The sequence below is a fragment of the Bacillus rossius genome, chromosome 2 (genome assembly GCF_032445375.1).
Source record: "Bacillus rossius redtenbacheri isolate Brsri chromosome 2, Brsri_v3, whole genome shotgun sequence".
Classification (NCBI taxonomy): Eukaryota; Metazoa; Arthropoda; class Insecta; order Phasmatodea; family Bacillidae; genus Bacillus; species Bacillus rossius.
Window position 1 is genome coordinate 117,361,078 of NC_086331.1, and position 20,295 is coordinate 117,381,372.

Sequence of the window (20,295 nt, forward strand, 5' to 3'; positions counted from 1 at the left end):
GTGCTCATAATTTATTCTTTACATTAATTAAAATTAAGACAACTTTAACAGTAGGTAACTTCATTTTTCAGTTTTTTTTACTATTCATTAAATTATGAATGGGTGTTTCTTTTTCCAATGTGTGTTACTGCTGAACTTTGTTAAAATTTTCTTATTGGTTATGTTTGATTTCTATGGTATGTTGGAAAAATCAGAGTTAGAAGCAAGAGTTTTCCAGTGAAATGTTTGAAAATCTGTACCCCTTCTTAAGAAAACAAACAGTAAAAATGGTTATGAGCCACACCGTTTTTGCATTGTGTTAATATTAACTACTGTGTACTAAGAGTCACGTAAAAAAATTTGTGTGTTCATATAAACAATTATCATTTAAAATTTGAAAAAAAAAAAAAAACAATTACTCTCATTGGCTTCTCATTAGCAAACGTGTTTAATCAGCTCTGCTTGACTAAAATTTAAGAGCAACATATTGGTACTGGTTTGGAAGCCACTACAATCTTGGAGGTCAAACGGCCTGTTATCATTATTCTGTGCATAAAACTGTACTTTTATGTTCATACCTGTTACACAACCTTGTATAAAAATTAAATAATTTACAAAGAAATGAAAATTAAACAGGTAAGTGGGTGTTCCCTCTGATCTCACTTTACTCACACTCTGAGAAACAGAGTCGTGCAGACCTACAATAAAAGTTTTGACAAAATAAAAATAAAAACTATTTTATTTAATATTTTGATCCACAAAATTTCTCTTTAAAGTCATATTGTACTATTTTTATATTGGAAAATTGGCACTGCTATAGCAAACTTTAGTAAAATGTATCCGCTGAGAACCAAAAGAATATTATAGATGCTATAGACACTATATTCATAATTTTTTTTTAGCATATGTCAGTATTATGGAGATAAAAAAAACCACCTGATTAGATACCTAACAACCAAACAAAAACTTTTCACAATTTCACTTCACCATGAAACAAGCCATGAAAAATGCCCTCATAAGTTCCCATGGGGGAGGGATAAATCACAGGGGTCCACTGCTAATCTTGGGGGTGCGGCGTTTGTCCTAAAATCGTTTGTCCTAAAGCGTTTATCCTAATTTCGTTTGTCCTAAAAATTAGGACAAACGACTTTAGGACAAACGACGTTAGGACAAACGACTTTAGGACAAACGACTTTAGGACAAACGAATTTTAGGACAAACGACGGAACAGCTTCAAAATATTTTTACTCTGAGTTTTAGGACAAACGACTTTAGGACAAACGACTTTAGGACAAACGACTTTAGGACAAACGACTTTTAGGACAAACGACGGTTCCAGTATCGATAAATCCTTACTCTGAGTTTTAGGACAAACGACATTAGGACAAACGACTTTAGGACAAACGACATTAGGATAAACGACTTTAGGACAAACGACATTAGGACAAACGACTTTAGGACAAACGACATTAGGACAAACGACTTTAGGACAAACGACTTTAGGACAAACGACTTTTAGGACAAATGATTTTAGGACAAACGACATTATGAAAAACCAAGTTAGGACAAATGACTTTAGGACAAAAAACTTTGAGTCAAACTATTTTATTTAAAAACCACAGAGCATGTGAGAACTTACAGTAAAAGAAAACGTTTGAAAAAATAATGTTATATACTGGGGAAATACTTTACATTCTATGTAAAAAAAAAATTCAGCGTTTACGATCGTTACAATTTTTAGACATCTAGGAATAAAGACTACGGTTTCAACGACCTAAATCTTTTTTTTTTGCCATCTTGGATCCGCCATATTTAAATAGAGCGCCCCACTCATTATGATGAAATTTTCTTCATGACCGCCATATTGAATTTTTCTGTTCCACTGGAGGCCGCCATCTTGGATGCCGTCGACTTTGTTTCTGTTCTTTGTTCCTAGATAGCGCCAGCAACGCTCTTGATTTTTTTTGTTCTTCTGGAGGCCGCCATCTTGGATACCGTTGACTTTGTTTCTGCTGTTTGTTCCTAGAGAGCGCCAGCCTAGCTCTTTATTTTTATTTTTTTTTTGTTCTTCTGGAGGTCACCATCTTGGATACCAAGGACTTTATTTCTGCTGTTTGTTCATAGAGAGCGCCAGCGTCGCTCTGATTCATCACATAAGGTCGATGTTCCATTACTTACCATAGCTATTATGGTCCTTATCGACATATAAAATTTAAATTTTTTAACAAAATACATTGGAAGCGCTGTGATTCGAATCATTGCAGCTCTGATCTCTAGGTTGAAAAACATACGCCTTTAACCGCACGGCCATCGAGACATTTACCAAACTGAGAATAAAATAAAGTATATATAAAAATAACATGCATATTCGGACTTGTAATTTTTTTGATTTAAAGTAATAATAACACCACCTGTATTAAGACGTAACTGTAACAATTATCGTTACGGTCACAATCTTGAATATCCGTAATTGTTTTGTTAGAAAGACGGGAAAAAATTTAAAAATCATTAAAAAATTAATCAATCGAATTAAATAATAAAAATCTTAAAAAACACCGTTGCAATTTTCGTTAAGGACGCCATCTTGAAAATTCATAATTTTAATGCTAGAGATTCGAAAAAAAAATTACTTATTAGAATACTGATTATTTAGTTCGATTCCTGTCCTTGCTTCGAAACTATTAGAGCAAGAAAAAAACAGATCCTTCCTCCACGAAGCCACCTACAGACTGATCTCCGCCACCAATAGCAAGGTATATATATCGTCATCTGGTATGACGACATGTCCGCCATCTTGTCTTCATCCGCTGGAGACCACCATCTTGTTTTCGTCTGCTAGAGTATGCTGATACTATGTTAGTATAATATTCTGTTCACCATAACTTTGTCCTCAACTGTTGGCATTGAACTTTGACTATGACCTTGAAATTTGACCTTGACAGTGACATTTTACTTTGACCTTGAAATATGATTTTACCTTGACGACCATCATGGATCCGCCATTTCTCGTTCAGTACATGCTACCAGGAGCTACCACCTGCTAGAGGTCATTGCCACCATCTTGTTTTCGTCTGCTGGAGGACACCATCTTGTGCGTGTACTCGTCTTATAGAGTACATTACCACCATACTTGTCTAAGTTTTACCCGCTAGAGTGCAGTAATCATTTATTATTACTGAATTGCCTGCCATCTTGAAATTTGGGCGCCATCTTGGAATCGTGTAATTATTTAGCTAGAAATTCTGGTTAAAATTACAAAATTCATCAAAAAATTCACTCATTAAAGTAATGATTGATTATATCAATTCCTGTTCTTGGTTCGATCCTTGGATGATGCAAAAAAATAATTTTATGGAAAAATTATAATTATAATAAATTATTATCAAAGTACTAAAAGAGACTTAAAATCATCTATTACCATCATCCTTTAAACCATTACGACCGCCATTTTAGATATTTGTATTTATTGACTTATTAGTTCGGGAAAAATTCCAAAATTCACCGAAAAAATCACACATTATTTTACATATTGAATCGAAACTTTCTTCGATCTATGAACGAAGCTGAAAATAAATTTGATTAAAATACCAGAAAAATGCCAGCTTCGAGAAATAAAACACCGCAAGTTCTTTTACAAACATAATTTTTATTACATTATTTCTATCCTACTAAAGGATCACTTGCGAAACCAGCAATCTTATAAACATTAAGCCCTGCATAGACGTGAAACGACAAATTCTTAGCTCCAACAGCTCCAACTGCTCCAAATGCTCTAACAGCTCCAACAGCTCCAGAGGCTCCAAATGCTCCAAATGCTCCAACAGCTTCAAATGCTACAAAGGCTCCAAATGCACCAAATGCTCCAAATGCTCCAACAGCTCCAAATGCTCCACATGCTCCAAATGCTCCAACAGCTCCAAATGCTCCAAATTCTCCAAATGCTCCAAATGCTACAAATGCTCCAACTGCTCCAACAGTTCCAAATGCTCCAACTGATTTCAAGTACATTTTTTTATCGAACTTGACATGATTACATGCATGACTTTATTAATATAGATTTTGGATGTCAGTGGTGACTTTTTTACACCTTTTAGTTATAAATTTATTTAGATATGAGCTTTCGAGAAATGATAAAGTACATTTTTAAAAAATCTTAATTTTTCTTCATGTACACATGCAATTAATGGAAACCATTATTTTATGTAGCCAGCTTCCCTCAGTTCTTTAAGTATGAAGGATATTTCTTTGATGCTCGAAAAGTTTCCTGCACACAGCGAATCATGTAGAAGTCTTAGCCTGTCAACCAATATGTTAGGATCTTCCCATGAGGTATAATCAATCCCTCTGCTACGTTCATCTTCCTTGTATGTTTATAATAAAAATGATTATCCCTGGTGTCTTCTGTTTCAACACCAACCACAAGGTCACTTTCGTCATCGACCAGTGATTATCACAAGCTTGATTAGGATAATTTATTTGGTGCCGGAAATTAGGCATTTCGTCACCTTTTTTTTCTATAATTTTAATATTTTTTTTGGAAATCTTATTTTTTTTTAAATTTATCTGGTTGTTAAGGGGGTGATTTACTCTTTGTTAGGCCGGTGTACGCCACGTGTTTAAACTTTGTGCCAGTGGACCGAAGACCCCTTTCCCAGGGGGCCTATCTGATATTTTTCTGTCAAATGTGGACGTGGGCAGCCCAGTTGAAATTTCTCTCGCCTGCAGTCACGTCCCGAGTTTGTAATTTTATTTCTCTTCATGACAAAAATTGCATAGAGTGGCTTCTGGGCTGCAAGCTGCTACTTCTTAGAGGCCTGCTGAGAATAGCAAGTCTCGTCACGAATGAGTCTCCAGTGGACCTGTGTTCCCACCTTAGTGGCTATTTCTGTCCTCCCTTCCTCTCACTCCACCTCACATTTGTTCTGAGAAATCAAGTCGGGAGCAGTGACCTGACGTGAACTTAGCCAAGACGATGGGTTAATTCAAGGATTTCTCCCTGGTCTTACAGAGACGTCCACGACATCTAGCGGCAGAAAAAGTAATCGGGTGCCTGGTAGCCAGCGTGTATAGCACACCCTCTTGACACCTGGTGGCTAGTCAGCACACCGCCTCAATTAGTTCCACTTTACGCCGCTAGAAAGCGGCACCGCAGCGCCATAAGGCACTATGTTTCTTCTCGCGGCCAATAGAAGTCGATTGTTTGTTGCCTTCTGTACTTGCCAGTATAGAGTGCGTATGTCTGTGTTCTTGTCACGTCCGCCTCGGACTCCTTCGCATGTTTTCGGCCATGAGCCGAACCTTCCCTTCTTTTTTCCTAGGGCCGACCACCCGATTTAATTAGTAGCTTTGACCGTCATCGCCAGGACTCAGTAATCTGACCTCGGCTTCTGACCACGTCTTCTCGGCGTCCTCTGCGCTAAGAGGCTTTTCGCGGGAACAGCGATTTTCGGTTGTATAAAAGATGTAGTCAGTTGCTTAAGGGATGTGATCCCATTTGTACAGTAGCCAGGCAGATGTAGTTTTTAGAAAAAGTCATGTGTAGTTAAAATTTTTATTTTTTTTATTCTTTAAAAATTAGTTTTCCTAATGCACATCCGCGATTTCTCGGTGCGCGTCATCCTGATTTCGGCGCGAGACACCACGGAGGCCCTGTTTCCACACCCTGTTTGGTGAGTAATCCGTTTTTTCCCCCTCCCCATATTCCCATTTGTTGGCCTTTCGCACCGAATGTGTATGACTGTCTGGAAGCAGGTCTAATTCGTTTTGAATTTGACTTGTGTTTCAGACAGGGTCTAAGTTTCTGGGGAGAGAAATTGCTCCCCGCATGATCTTCGGGACTTCCAGCTGATTTCCCCTTTTACAAGAGTTTTCCTCTCGGTCCGACGTCATCCTGGGAAGACCCGGGTGATATGAGCTATATATATTTTCCGCTTGCATGGAAGGAACTAAATTCATTAAAAAGATACCAGCGAGCAGTGCTTTAAATCCTCAAGAACATGTAAAATCAAGAAAACTAATATATATGTAATCGTTGGGAGAATCAAATTTTGGTGCTATACTTGAAATTTTGTTAATGTAATAATTTGTTTGTTAAGGTGTAATATTTATTGTTTTAAATAATGTAGGGGCTCCCCCTTAACTTTGTTAGTTACCAAGATCTTTATTATCATGTCGAAATAATTCTAAAACAAAACCTCTTAATGATAAACCAGGAAAACCTATAGACCAAATTATTTATATAGTGTATTTATTTATCATATACCTTCTTCTACATAACGATCCACGAACTCCCAAGTAACTAGAGTGCAGGGAGTGTAAATTTGGTCTTGTTCACCGCCTCGTGTCCCCTCTGGTAATTAACTTTAATTTTCTTAATATTTTGCCCAGCAGTTTCCAAGGTGTTTTTAATTAATTTAAAATAATATATTTTTCGGGCACGAGGGGCGTTTCAATTTTATTAAGTCATTTCCATCGTTTTGATCTCAAGCCACCATCACTGTCTTCGCTCTTGACCGCTTTAGGTGCTTCAGCACAGTACTCAATTATGTCAGCATCACAAGCTTGATCAGGAAATTAATTTTATTACGTCGTTTCCATCGTTTTGGTCTCAAGCCACCATCATAGTCTTCGCTCTTGCATGATTTAGGTGCTTCAGCACAGTACTCATTCATGTCAGCCTTAGATTTGTCAGCACAGTCATCGATCATGTCAGCCTCAGATGTGTCACCACAATCTTCAATAATGTCAGCTTCAGATGTTTCATCACAGTCTACGGTCTTGTCAGCTGTGGTTCTCCATATTTCACATTTTCATGGAGACGACTAAATATTGATGTAAATATATTTTCATTTCTAATGAGGTTTCTACTTTCTTCGTTTTTTGTTTTTTTTTTGAAATTATTGTCTTGATATATATCAGTGTTTTTAGCATTAGCTTTTTTACATTCTTCATAATCATTATTGTCGTCTAATATTCTGCCTTCGTTCCTCTTCCACGATGTTGGAGCACAGTCTTCGTTATCTTTATTCATCTTAGTTATACAGTTCTTGCAATGTCTATCCAAGTAATATCTTCAACCAAAGGATTTATGACATTGACTGCTATTATATGGTTTTTGACAAGGACCCAAATTAAACTCCTTCTCTCATGTCGTTTAGCATTCTTTCTCAAGGTAAACATCTTGCTGCAGTATCTACAGTGATGTCGTTTTGATACAGCTACAGGCAACGAATCAGGGTACATGTTAGATTCTGCGACTAATGGCAAATGCAAACTAAGAGTTTTAAATTAAAACCATTACTTAAATATAATTTTTTAAATATTTCGTCATCGAGAGTTAAATTATCTCATGCAAAAGTACTGGTTGTAAATAGTTATGCTTTTCAACAACAGATGATGCCACGTGTTGCTGCAGGTAAATAATATTTATTTCTTTTATGCGGGTTGCGGATGTTCACTAACGATCGCAAAAGAAGGATGGCTTTGCTAGACTCCAAGGAGAAGGAAGTTTGTTCATCCAGTTAGTGTTTCTCAGATTTCTCAGGGCATATTATTATTTGACTGAATAATGATTTTTTTAAATTCCAACTGATAAAAATATTGCAAGTGGTGATTTAGTAGCAGAAATTCACTAATTAAATTTAACCTTGAATATAATGACTTGTCTCATTAAAAGTAAAACTCCTTCATGGAGAGATCGGTTTCTCAGAAATAACCAGAAGCACTTGGAGAAACCATAGGAATGATCGCAAGCACACGGAAAAAAACCATCAAAATATTGACAAGAATAATTAGGAGCACATGGAGAAAACCATCATAATATTGACATGGATAATCGGGAGCACACGGAGAAAACCACCACACATTTTCTTTGATAAATTACAAAAAAAAAAATTAAACAAAAATTACGAAATATAAAAAAACTGATTCTGCTAGCTTATGAAATTCTCATTATTGAGAAAAGATAGAGTTCTAGTCCAAGCCAGAATCAGTTTTTGTATATTTTGTAATTTTTGTTTAATTTTATTAATTTTTTTTTTGTAATTTATGAAAGAAAATGTGTGGTGGTTTTCTCTGTGTGCTCCCGATTATCGTTGTCAATATTTTGATGGTGTTCTCCGTGTGCTCCTAATTATTCTTGTCAATATTGTGATGGTTTTTTCCGTGTGCTTGCGATCATTCCTGTGGTTTCTCAAAGGGATTCTGGTTATTTATGAGAAACCAATCTCTCCATGAAGGAGTTTTACTTTTAATGAGACATGTCATTATATTCAAGGTTAAATTTAATAAGTGAATTTCTGCTACTAAATCACCACTTGCAATATTTTTATCAGGTGGAATTTAAAAAAAAAATCATTATTCAGTCAAATAATAATATGCCCTGAGAAATCTGAGAAACACTAACTGGATGAACAAACTTCCTTCTCCTTTGAGTCTAGCAAAGCCATCCTTCTTGTACCCCTTTCTCGGGGTACCGTTTTACAAGGAAATTAAAAGGAAGTTTATATTATAGTTTTCCTTTAGTATAGTTTATTTGAGTATTGGTGTTATCCGTACAGCGGTATTTTTGAAATATTGGTAACGTTTTTCAGCGCTAGTGTCGCCCGGGAGCACCTGGTAACAGTTAGTGAGAATATCATCAATTAATTGTGTTTATTAGTTATATTTATAATGTAGTTATATATTTGTATAAAACTATTTTAATTATTAATGCGACATAGCAAAGTTGGACAAGTGGTGATCGGGGTAAAATGAAACAAATCACGAGCACAGCGCGCATGCGCGCGAGGGAGGCAGACTTTTTCCCCTCCCTTCTTTGAAGGAAGGGAGGGGAGGCAGGCGATCAGCTGTTCTGGACGACGGGCCGGTGTGTGAGGTGGTCCGCGGAAGAGGCCTCGCAAAAAATGACTTTTGCGAGTGTGGGGCCGGCTTGGGCAGCAGAATAACTCGTTGGTATCTGTGTGGAAGAGTAGCTGTAAAGCTCGTCAAGAAGATAGTCGCGGTACTATCGCGGCGGAACGAGGCTCCTTCCGGCTAGTATAGCCGTCAGCACCGACTGGCCTGAGGACCAGTGGGGTTTAGCGAGGATTCGCTAATCCAACGGAGACGACGAGCCGATACGTGAGTGACTTCCCTTGTGATTCCCCTTGTGCAACGGGGTTATGCTGCAAGAGATTGGTGGCAGAAATAATTACGTCAAGCCTGAGAGTGTTATTTTACGTCGGAGGTCTGTTTCTCCCCAGCCACATTTAACAACTTTATGATATGGACACGTGAAGTAAATAATTGAAACTTATGATGAAATTCAAATGGTAGAGACTCGCGTTGAACGTTTCAAGGGTACCCGTCCCCCGAACAACTGAGCACGTCGCGTAACAAGGAAGGTGTTAACTAGCTCGAACTTGGTTTATCAGAGATTTTAAATCACTATAAGGTGTCTATTGTAACTGATGTTAAGTTTAGGGGATTTTTATATTTCCTTATCATGTGCTGGGTATGAATATATATATATATATATAGTATATAGCATCGGGCCCGATTTAGTTAATATGTACCGGCGAATGCTTATATTCTTTTAATGCTTGTAATAGTTTGATTTCAGAGGTTCAGATTAATAAATAATGTTTTGTCGTACTTGCCGCAAAAGTTGTGCTTTCTCAAGCAAATTCCTTTCTTTCGCTGTTTAATTTAAGCCCTGTTTTTTTTATACCCGTGTTGATTGCCGAGAGGTTTGGTGAACTGTGTGCCGTAACCTATTTTTCTGATATGTCGGATGGCGATACACTATACCAGGTAATTCCCGGCACTTGTTCGCGGTTTGCGACTCTCCCTTGGGGCTTACGGGGGCGTCATTCTTTTGCTATCGTTAGTGAACATCCGCATCCCGCATAAAAGAAATAAATTTTATTTACCTGCAGCAACATGTGGCATAATCTGTTGTTGAAAAGAATAACTACTTACAACCAGTACTTTTGCATGAGATAATTTAACTCTCGCTGACGAAATATTTAAAAAATTATATTTAAGTAATGGTTTTAATTTAAAACTCTTAGTTTGTATCTGCCATTAGTCGCAGAATCTAACATGTATCCTGGTTCGTTGCCTGTAGCTGTATCAAAACTACATCGCTGTAGATACTGCAGCAAGGTGTTTACCTTGAGAAAGAATGCTAAACGACATGAGAGAAGGAGTTTAATTTGGGTCCTAGTCAAAAACCATATAATTGCAGTCAGTGTCATAAATCCTTTGGTTGAAGATATTACTTGGATATACATTGCAAGAACTGTATAACTAAGATGAATAAAGATAACGAAGACTGTGTTTCAACATCGTGGAAGAGGAACAAAGGCAGAATATTAAACGACAATAATGATTATGAAGAATGTATAAAAGCTAATGCTAAAAACACTGATATATATCAAGACAATAATTTCAAAAAAAAAAAAAACGAAGAAAGTAGAAACCTCATTAGAAATGAAAATATATTTACATCAATATTTAGTCGTCTCCATGAAAATGTGAAATATGGAGAACCACAGCTGACAAGACCGTAGACTGTGATGAAACATCTGAAGCTGACATTATTGAAAATTGTGGTGACACATCTGAGGCTGACATGATCGATGACTGTGCTGACAAATCTAAGGCTGACATGAATGAGTACTGTGCTGAAGCACCTAAATCATGCAAGAGCGAAGACTATGATGGTGGCTTGAGACCAAAACGATGGAAACGACGTAATAAAATTAATTTCCTGATCAAGCTTGTGATGCTGACATAATTGAGTACTGTGCTGAAGCACCTAAAGCGGTCAAGAGCGAAGACAGTGATGGTGGCTTGAGATCAAAACGATGGAAATGACGTAATAAAATTGTAACGCCCCTCGTGCCCAAAAAATATATTATTTTAAATTAATTAAAAACACCTTGGAAACTGCTGGGCAAAATATTAAGAAAATTAAAGTTAATTACCAGAGGGGACACGAGGCGGTGAACACGACAAAATTTACAGTCCCTTCACTCTAGTAACTTGGGAGTTAGTGGATCGTTATGTAGAAGAAGGTATATGATAAATAAATACACTATATAAATAATTTGGTCTATAGGTTTTCCTGGTTTATCATTAAGAGGTTTTGTATTAGCATTATTTCGACATGATAATAAAGATCTTGGTAATTAACAAAGTTAAGGGGGAGCCCCTACATTATTTAAAACAATAAATATTACACCTTAACAAACAAATTATTACATTAACAAAATTTCAAGTATAGCACCAAAATTTGATTCTCCCAACGATTACATATATATTAGTTTTCTTGATTTTACATGTTCTTGAGGATTTAAAGCACTGCTCGCTGGTATCTTTTTAATGAATTTAGTTCCTTCCATGCAAGCGGAAAATATATATAGCTCATATCACCCGGGTCTTCCCAGGATGACGTCGGACCGAGAGGAAAACTCTTCTAAAGGGGGAAATCAGCTGGAGGTCCCGAAGATCATGCGGGGAGCAATTTCTCTCCCCAGAAACTTGGACCCTGTCTGAAACACAAGTCAAATTCAAAACGAATTAGACCTGCTTCCAGACAGTCATACACAGTCGGCGCGAAATGCCAACAAACGGGAATATGGGGAGGGGGAAAAAACGGATTACTCACCAAACAGGGTGTGGAAACAGGGCCTCCGAGGTGTCTCGCGCCGACATCAGGATGACGTGCACCATGAAATCGCGGATGTGCGTTAGGAAAACTAATTTTTAAAGAATAAAAAAAAAAATAAAAATTTTAACTACACATGACTTTTTCTAAAAACTACATCTGCCTGACTACTGTACAAATGGGATCACATCCCTTAAGCAACTGACTACATCTTTTATGCAACCGAAAATCGCCGTTCCCACGAAAAGCCTCTTAGCGCAGAGGACGCTGAGAAGATGTGGTCAGCAGCCGAGGTCAGAGTACTGAGTCCTGGCGATGACGGTCATGGCTACTAATTAAATCGGGTGGTCGGCCCTAGGAAAAAAGAGGGGGAAGGTTCGGCTCATGGCCGAAAACATGCGAAGGAGTCCGAGGCGGTCGTGACAAGAACACAGACATGCGCACTCTCTACCGGCAAGTACAGAAGGCAACAAACAATCGACTTCTACTGGCCGCGAGAAGAAACATAGTGCCTTATGGCGCTGCGGTGCTGCTTTCTAGCGGCGTAAAGTGGATCTAATTGAGGCGGTGATCTGACTTGCCACCAGGTATCACGAGAGTGTGCTCTACATGCTGGCGACCAGGCCCGCGGTTACTTTTTCTGCCGCTAGATGTGGACGTCTCTGTAAGACCAGGGAGAAAGTCCTTGAATTAGCCCATCGTCAAGGCTAAGTTCATGTCAGGTCTCTGCTCCCGACTTGATTTCTCAGAACAAATGTGAGGTGACGTGAGAGGAAGGGGGGACAGAAATAGCCACTAAGGTGGGAACACAGGTCCACTGGAGACCCATTCGTGACGAGACTTGCTATTCTCAGCAAGCCTCTAAGAAGTAGCAGCTTGCAGCCCAGAAGCCACTCTATGCAATTTTGGTCATGAAGAGAAATAAAATTACAAACTCGGGACGTGACTGCAGGCGAGAGAAATTTCAACTGGGCTGCCCACGTCCACATTTGACAGAAAAATATCAGATAGGCCCCCTGGGAAAGGGGTCTTCGGTCCACTGGCACAAAGTTTAAACACGTGGCGTACACCGGCCTAACAAAGAGTAAATCACCCCCTTAACAACCAGATAAATTAAAAAAAAAATAAGATTTCCAAAAAAAATATTAAAATTATAGAAAAAAAAGGTGACGAAATGCCTAATTTCCGGCACCAAATAAATTATCCTAATCAAGCTTGTGATAATCACTGGTCGATGACGAAAGTGACCTTGTGGTTGGTGTTGAAACAGAAGACACCAGGGATAATCATTTTTATTATAAACATACAAGGAAGATGAACGTAGCAGAGGGATTGATTATACCTCATGGGAAGATCCTAACATATTGGTTGACAGGCTAAGACTTCTACATGGTTCGCTTTGTGCAGGAATCTATTGGAGCATCAAAGAAATATCCTTCATACTTAAAGAACTGAGGGAAGCTAGCTACATAAAATAATGGTTTCTATTAATTGCATGTGTATAAACTTGAAGAAAACTAAGATTTTTTAAAAATGTACTTTATCATTTCTCGAAATCTCATTTCTAAATAAATTTATAACTAAAAGGTGTAAAAAAGTCACCACTGACATCCAAAATGTATACTAATAAAGTAATGCATGTAATCATGTCAAGTTCGATAAAAAAAAGTAATTGAAATCAGTTGGAGCATTCTAGCTGTTGGAGCATTTGAAGCATTTGGAGCTGTTGGAGCATTTGGAGCCTTTGGAGCATTTGGAGATGTTGGAGCAGTTGGAGCATGTGGAGCATTTGGAGCTGTTGGAGCATTTCGAGCATATGGAGCATTTTGAGCTGTTGGAGCATTTGGAGCTGTTGGAGCATTTGGAGCATTTGGTGCATTTGGAGCCTTTGTAACATTTGGAGCTGTTGGAACATTTGGAGCATTTGGAGCTGTTGGAGCAGTTGGAGCTTTAGAGCATTTGGAGGAGTTGGAGCTGTTGGAGCTAAGAATTATTTTTTTTCGCGTCTATGCAGGGCTTAATGTTTATAAGATTGCTGGCTTTCGCAAGTGATCCTTTAGTAGGATATAAATTATGTAATAAATATTATGTTTGTAAAAGTACTTGCGGTGTTTTATTTCTCGAACCTGACAATTTTCTGGTATTTAAATTAAATTTATTTTCAGCTTCGTTCATAGATCAAAGAAAGTTTCGATTCAATATGTAAAATAATGTGTGATTTTTTTCGGTGAATTTTGGAATTTTTCCCGAACTAATAAGTCAATAAATCCAAATATCTAAAATGGCGGTCGTAATGGTTTAAAGGATGATGGTAATAGATGATTTTAAGTCTCTTTTATGACTTTGATAATAATTTATTATAATTATTATTTTTTCCATAAAATTATTTTTTTAATCATCCAAGGATCGAACCAAGAACAGGAATTGATATAATCACTCATTACTTTAATAAGTGAATTTTTTGTTGAATTTTGGATTTTTTTTCCAGAATTTCTAGCTAAATAATTACACGATTCCAAGATGGCACCCAAATATCAAGATGGCAGGCACTTCAGTAATAATAAATGATTACTGCACTCTAGCGGGTAAAACTTAGACAAGTATGATGGTAATGTACTCTATAAGACGAGTACACGCACAAGATGGTGTCCTCCAGCAGACGAAAACAAGATGGTGGCAATGACCTCTAGCAGGTGGTAGCTCCTGGTAGCATGTACTGAACGCAAAATGGTGTTTCCATGATGGTCGTTAAGGTAAAATCAAATTTCAAGGTTCAAGGTCAAATTTCAAGGTCAATGTCAAATTTCAAGGTCAAGGTCAAAGTTCAAGTTTAAGGTCAAATTTCAAGGTCAAGGTTAATGTTCAATGCCAACAGTTGAGGACAAAGTTATGGTGAACATAATTTTATACTAACATGGTATCAGCACACTTTAGCAGACGATAACAAGATGGTTTTCTCCAGCGGATGAAGACAAGATGGCAGACATGTCGTCATACTAGCTGACAATATATATATACCTTGCTATTGGTGGCGGAGATCAATCTGTAGGTGGTTTCTGTGGAGGAAGGATCTGTTTTTTTTTTGCTCTAATAGTTTGGAATCAAGGACAGGAATCGAACTAATTAATCAGTATTCTAATAAGTAATTTTTTTTCTCGAATCTCCAGCATTAAAATTATGTATTTTCAAGATGGCGACCGTAACGAAAATTGCAACGGTGTTTTTTAAGATTTTTATTATTTAATTCGATTGATTAATTTTTTAATGATTTTTAATATTTTTCCCGTTTTTCTAACAAAACCATTACGGATATTCAATATTGTGACCGTAACGATAATTGTTACAGTTACGTCTTAATACAGGTGGTGCTATTATTACTTCAAATCAAAAAAATTACAAGTCCGAATATGCATGTTATTTTTATATATACCTTATTTTATTCTCAGTTTGGTAAATGTCTCGATGGCCGTGCGGTTAAAGGCGTATGTTTTTCAACCTAGAGATCAGAGCTGCAATGGTTCGAATCACAGCGCTTCCAATGTATTTTGTTAAAAAATTTAAATTTAATATGTCGATAAGGACCATAATAGCTATGGTAGGTAATGGAACATCGACCTTATGTGATGAATCAGAGCGATGCTGGCGCTCTCTATGAACAAACAGCAGAAATAAACTCCTTGGTATCCAAGATGGTGACCTCCAGAAGAACAAAAAAAAAAAAATAGCTAGGCTGGCGCTCTCTAGGAACAAACAGCAGAAACAAAGTCAACGGTATCCAAGATGGCGGCCTACAGAAGAACAAAAAAAATCAAGAGCGTTGCTGGCGCTATCTAGGAACAAAGAACAGAAACAAAGTCGACGGCATCCAAGATGGCGGCCTCCAGTGGAACAGAAAAATTCAATATGGCGGTCATGAAGAAAATTTCATCATAATGAGTGGGGCGCTCTATTTAAATATGGCGGATCCAAGATGGCAAAAAAAAAGATTTAGGTCGTTGAAACCGTAGTCTTTATTCCTAGATGTCTAAAAATTGTAACGATCGTAAACGCTGAATTTTTTTTTTACATAGAATGAAAAGTATTTCCCCAGTATATAACATTATTTTTTCAAACGTTTTCTTTTACTGTAAGTTCTCACATGCTCTGTGGTTTTTAAATAAAATAGTTTGACTCAAAGTTTTTTGTCCTAAAGTCATTTGTCCTAACTTGGTTTTTCATAATGTCGTTTGTCCTAAAATCATTTGTCCTAAAAGTCGTTTGTCCTAAAGTCGTTTGTCCTAAAGTCGTTTGTCCTAAAGTCGTTTGTCCTAAAGTCGTTTGTCCTAATGTCGTTTGTCCTAAAGTCGTTTGTCCTAATGTCGTTTGTCCTAAAGTCGTTTATCCTAATGTCGTTTGTCCTAAAGTCGTTTGTCCTAAAGTCGTTTGTCCTAAAGTCATTTGTCCTAAAGTCGTTTGTCCTAATGTCGTTTGTCCTAAAGTCGTTTGTCCTAATGTCGTTTGTCCTAAAGTCGTTTGTCCTAAAACTCAAGAGTAAAAATATTTTGAAGCTGTTCCGTCGTTTGTCTTAAAATTCGTTTGTCCTAAAGTCGTTTGTCCTAAAGTCGTTTGTCCTAACGTCGTTTGTCCTAAAGTCGTTTGTCCTAACGTTGTTTGTCCTAAAGTCGTTTGTCCTAATTTTTAGGACAAACGAAATTAGGATAAACACTTTAGGACAAACGATTTTAGGACAAACGACGTGTACCCCTAATCTTAACTCAACAAATATTAGAGCACTTCATCATTATTAATATGTTCAAACTATAATATGTCATTCAGGAAATCAAATCTTCAGCCTTCTGATTTAAGTAGAAATATTTCATGAATTATTTTGCATATGAAAAATATAATGCATTTTACTTTACTACAGGCCAATGGGTTTTCTTAAACACTGTGAATGTTAATTTTATTAAAATCCTTCTCAATTGCTAAATTATTAACTGTTTATGTAGGTATGTACAGGCCTAGTTCAACATTATTATTTACTGGAGGATAAAAAAATAAAATTTACAAATTCCATACAGGCCTGTATCAAAATTATTTCATGTTTCAGACTTGTGTATGTATTTTCTAATAAATCTTAATTGAATTTCTGAAATTTTTTCCAACTTCACAGTTGAATATTTCTGGTGGCAGTTACTTAAAAAAATCTAAATGCTTATAATCTACTTGTAGTGATGTAACATTTGTTTCCAGCAATGACTAGAAAACTACTGACTAGGGCCAGAGAAGGAAAATTGAAACCCTAATGCATCTTAGGAGTTGCCACAGAGAAAAGTGAATTTAAGTATTAATGCAGAACATAACAAGTTTTCTTCTTAAATTGGCTATAAGAGGAGCAAGTTACATTCAGCTTTGTTTGCATTTGGGCAAAGTGACGTCAAATGCGAGGTCATTAGGCAGAAAACACGCAACACAGGATAGTTGGAAAGGACCTATCTCAGATTTTGTCTGGAGTGATTTCAGACTGGCCAGACTGGGATTAGAAACCATGTTCTCTGGAACGTGAGTCCAGTGTTTTACTACTGCACCACTTTGCTCCATAGTTTTTATTTCCATAGTGTTGTTATTTATAAAGTTATGTAGTAACCAGGAAGCCTCAGAGTATGGGAATACATGTCTATGGCTGAGGAGGTCACATAACAAGAAATATATTTTTCTAAAATTATATTAACACTATGATAATAACTGTAATTTATTGGAAATTCTTGTTTTTCAACGATGATGACATCAAAAGTAGTAGTTAATTATTCAGGTTACCAGGATTGTAAACAGGAACATTATTTGTGATCAATGTAATTTTTAAACTTAGCAAGGCCTGGTACTCATTAAAATTTATAAATTTAATACAAATAAAATTATTACTAAAGCCTTGCCAAGAACAGACTGCTAGTGCAATTTTCAAAATGTCATGCATTTATGCATTGCCATGATAGGAATTTGTAAACTGGTCACAGTAAGCAGTTATTTCACACCAGATGTAATATTTAGCCTGTGAGTTTACATTAATATAATATATCTTATGCAACAGCTAAAAAGTATTGGGCTTAATAAATTTTACTCCACTCTTCATCTCCCCCACTCGGAAAAAAATTTCAAACATTATTGAAGTATAAAAGGCACATACCACATATGGCCGCTTGGTGCCTGCAAGCTGACGTGGCTGCTGTACTGAAATGCTGGAAGATGTGGGGACAATACAGGTTCTTGTCCTACAACTCCTCTTCCTCTAACAGTTTCCAACGTCCCTGATAGGCTGAAAATCCTCCAATGACGCTCACGAAGTTGAATTGTCAGTTCTCCAAGATTTTCCAGCCTTATGCAATACCGCCACTTAAAAAAAAGTTTCATTACAGCAAACAATAATTTTTCATTAATAACAGTAATGTTACAAAGTGAGATAGAAATGTTACGTCCTTAAATAGTTACATGGATTACACACATTTACTCACTATAGGGCTTTACTACAACCAAACAATAATGATATAATGTATATATTAACTAGACATACTCACTGTTTTTCTTACATGTAATTGACTACAACAAACAAAATAAATTATACACATAAATAATAATATGGCTAAGCCACAAATTTCCTTTACCTCAGAACTTACTTTCGTACAGATTTACTATTTATAGATGTAACAACTGGATTGGCTTAAATTTCTCCTCAAAACTTTTGAGGTAGTAACATTAAATAACGCTTCAAATAAAACAAGTATATTGATGTAAAGAATGTACTCACAAAGGTATAATTTTTTATTTTCTACCCAAAACCCAAGTATTTACTTATATTACAAACTAGATTTTCCACAGCACATCTTTCGTATCTTATATATAATAAAAGATCATAGCTCTCACCACATGGCTTTGCTAGGAGTTGGTGACTTCAATGCAATACATAACTTTACACTACATTAAATGAGTTAAGTTCAGCAAAAACATTTAATTTTTGAACACTTGATACAAGCATGAACTATGGTTCATGCTTGTATCAAGTGTTATAAACTATATTATAGCTGGCCATTGGAGAAAATTAAGTGCCCAAATGTATCCCCATCACATTCAATGTTTGCATCTGTGATTTACTTTTTTATCACCATTGAAAACATGGCATACCAGACAACTCTAAGGATATAAAAAACTCACGGTCAGTTGCATGGACCGCTATTTCATAGGTAATCAGGGCATTGAAGTGTCTTTCATGTTGTCTGTGCAGCACTCTATCAGGGTGAATCATCACCTTACAACTTTCATTGGGCATGCTTCCCAGAGCTATTTTAGATTCATTAATACGTAATACTTGCTATTTTTTAATTTGTCTCCCTCTCGAAACCTTGAACGATTCAATAACATCTTTCGGTTTCTTCATCCTTATTACCCATAAAATATTTCTGCAAAAATTGTTGCAGCGTATTTTACACAGGAAACAAAAACTCAATTCTATTACAGACTTTCCCTTGGATAGTAAATGTCTGTAAAAATACTGACATGGCAACAACGTTAATTTTGTGTTGTATCCTGCTATCCAACTGTTCTTTTTAAAAATTAAATAATTAAAGCATTTGGGATGACAAAAATTAGGTATTTTTGGTCAAAAATGTGAATTTTTCACTCTTTAAAAAATACAGAGAACCCCCTTCCAAAATATCAGAATACTGCAACATTGACGTTTTAAATATTAACTTACGTTGCATTCCATAATCATTTGAGTCTGTAAATGAAAAAAAAAAATGAAACGTACACGATTTTTTTAGTTATTGTTTGTGTTTGATCGATCCGCATCATCTGTTGTTGAACAACACATCACAGTTAACAAAGATTTGTATGCTTCTACACATGAATGCCAGCAGCCAGAGACTGAAGGTTACACAATCAATATTTCGGCCGATAACTACACTGAGTTCTGTATGCGGAGTTTTGATTATAACCAGCAACAGTTTGAGTGAGAAGTGCTTCTTCATTACCTATAATTCTATGGAATTTTTGTTCTAGACTTGTGTACGTGAGTTTTATTTACTTTATCTCCTTCAGATTATTGTTACAACTATAAATAATTTTCATCACAGTACATAAGTTTTTATCCAGCATACATTATGAAAAACAACCTGTGCTATTATTGTGATGTAATACCTGGTGGTGTTTATTAAGCCAGTGATTATGGCTTGGCTTTTATAAAAAGTGAGAACTTAGAATGAAATGTTAAGGATCAGTAAATACAGTGAAAAAATCCTGAGGAAAAATGAATGATTCATAAGCAGTGCTTTTTTTTTTTTTTAAATTAAACTAGGTGTTTATAATCATGCCAAATTTAGAGGTTAGGTTTTTCTATTTCTGAACCTTTTTAAGGTTATGTCAAACCTAAAGCAAAGAGAGTAAATGTTGTTTGCATGCAATATAATTTTTGTTGGTTCCCTGAAATACAATGGATGATGGATGTGCTTGTACACACAGCCACCAGTAACAAGATAAATAATTTTTTTACGGTCTAACACCAAGTACTGAAAACTCTACTGATGGATTCGCGTGCAGAAACAGCTGAGATCAAAAATGAGCTTACTCAGATTAATCAAAAATTGACTCCCACGAATGACATGGAAAATTCATATAGTCGAGCTCTCATAAAT

At 36.4% G+C, this 20,295-nt stretch overlaps 1 protein-coding gene across 2 annotated transcripts in view; it reads right to left on the reverse strand.

The window, feature by feature from the left end:
• Positions 1–20,295, reverse strand: part of LOC134529674 (polymerase delta-interacting protein 2) — a 55,811-nt gene that overhangs the window by 2,576 nt on the left and 32,940 nt on the right. For both annotated transcript variants that reach the window (XM_063364014.1, XM_063364013.1), the window contains exon 6: positions 17,796–18,001. In XM_063364014.1, coding sequence (XP_063220084.1) covers positions 17,796–18,001 — 206 coding nt within the window. The remainder of the gene's footprint in view (positions 1–17,795; positions 18,002–20,295) is intronic.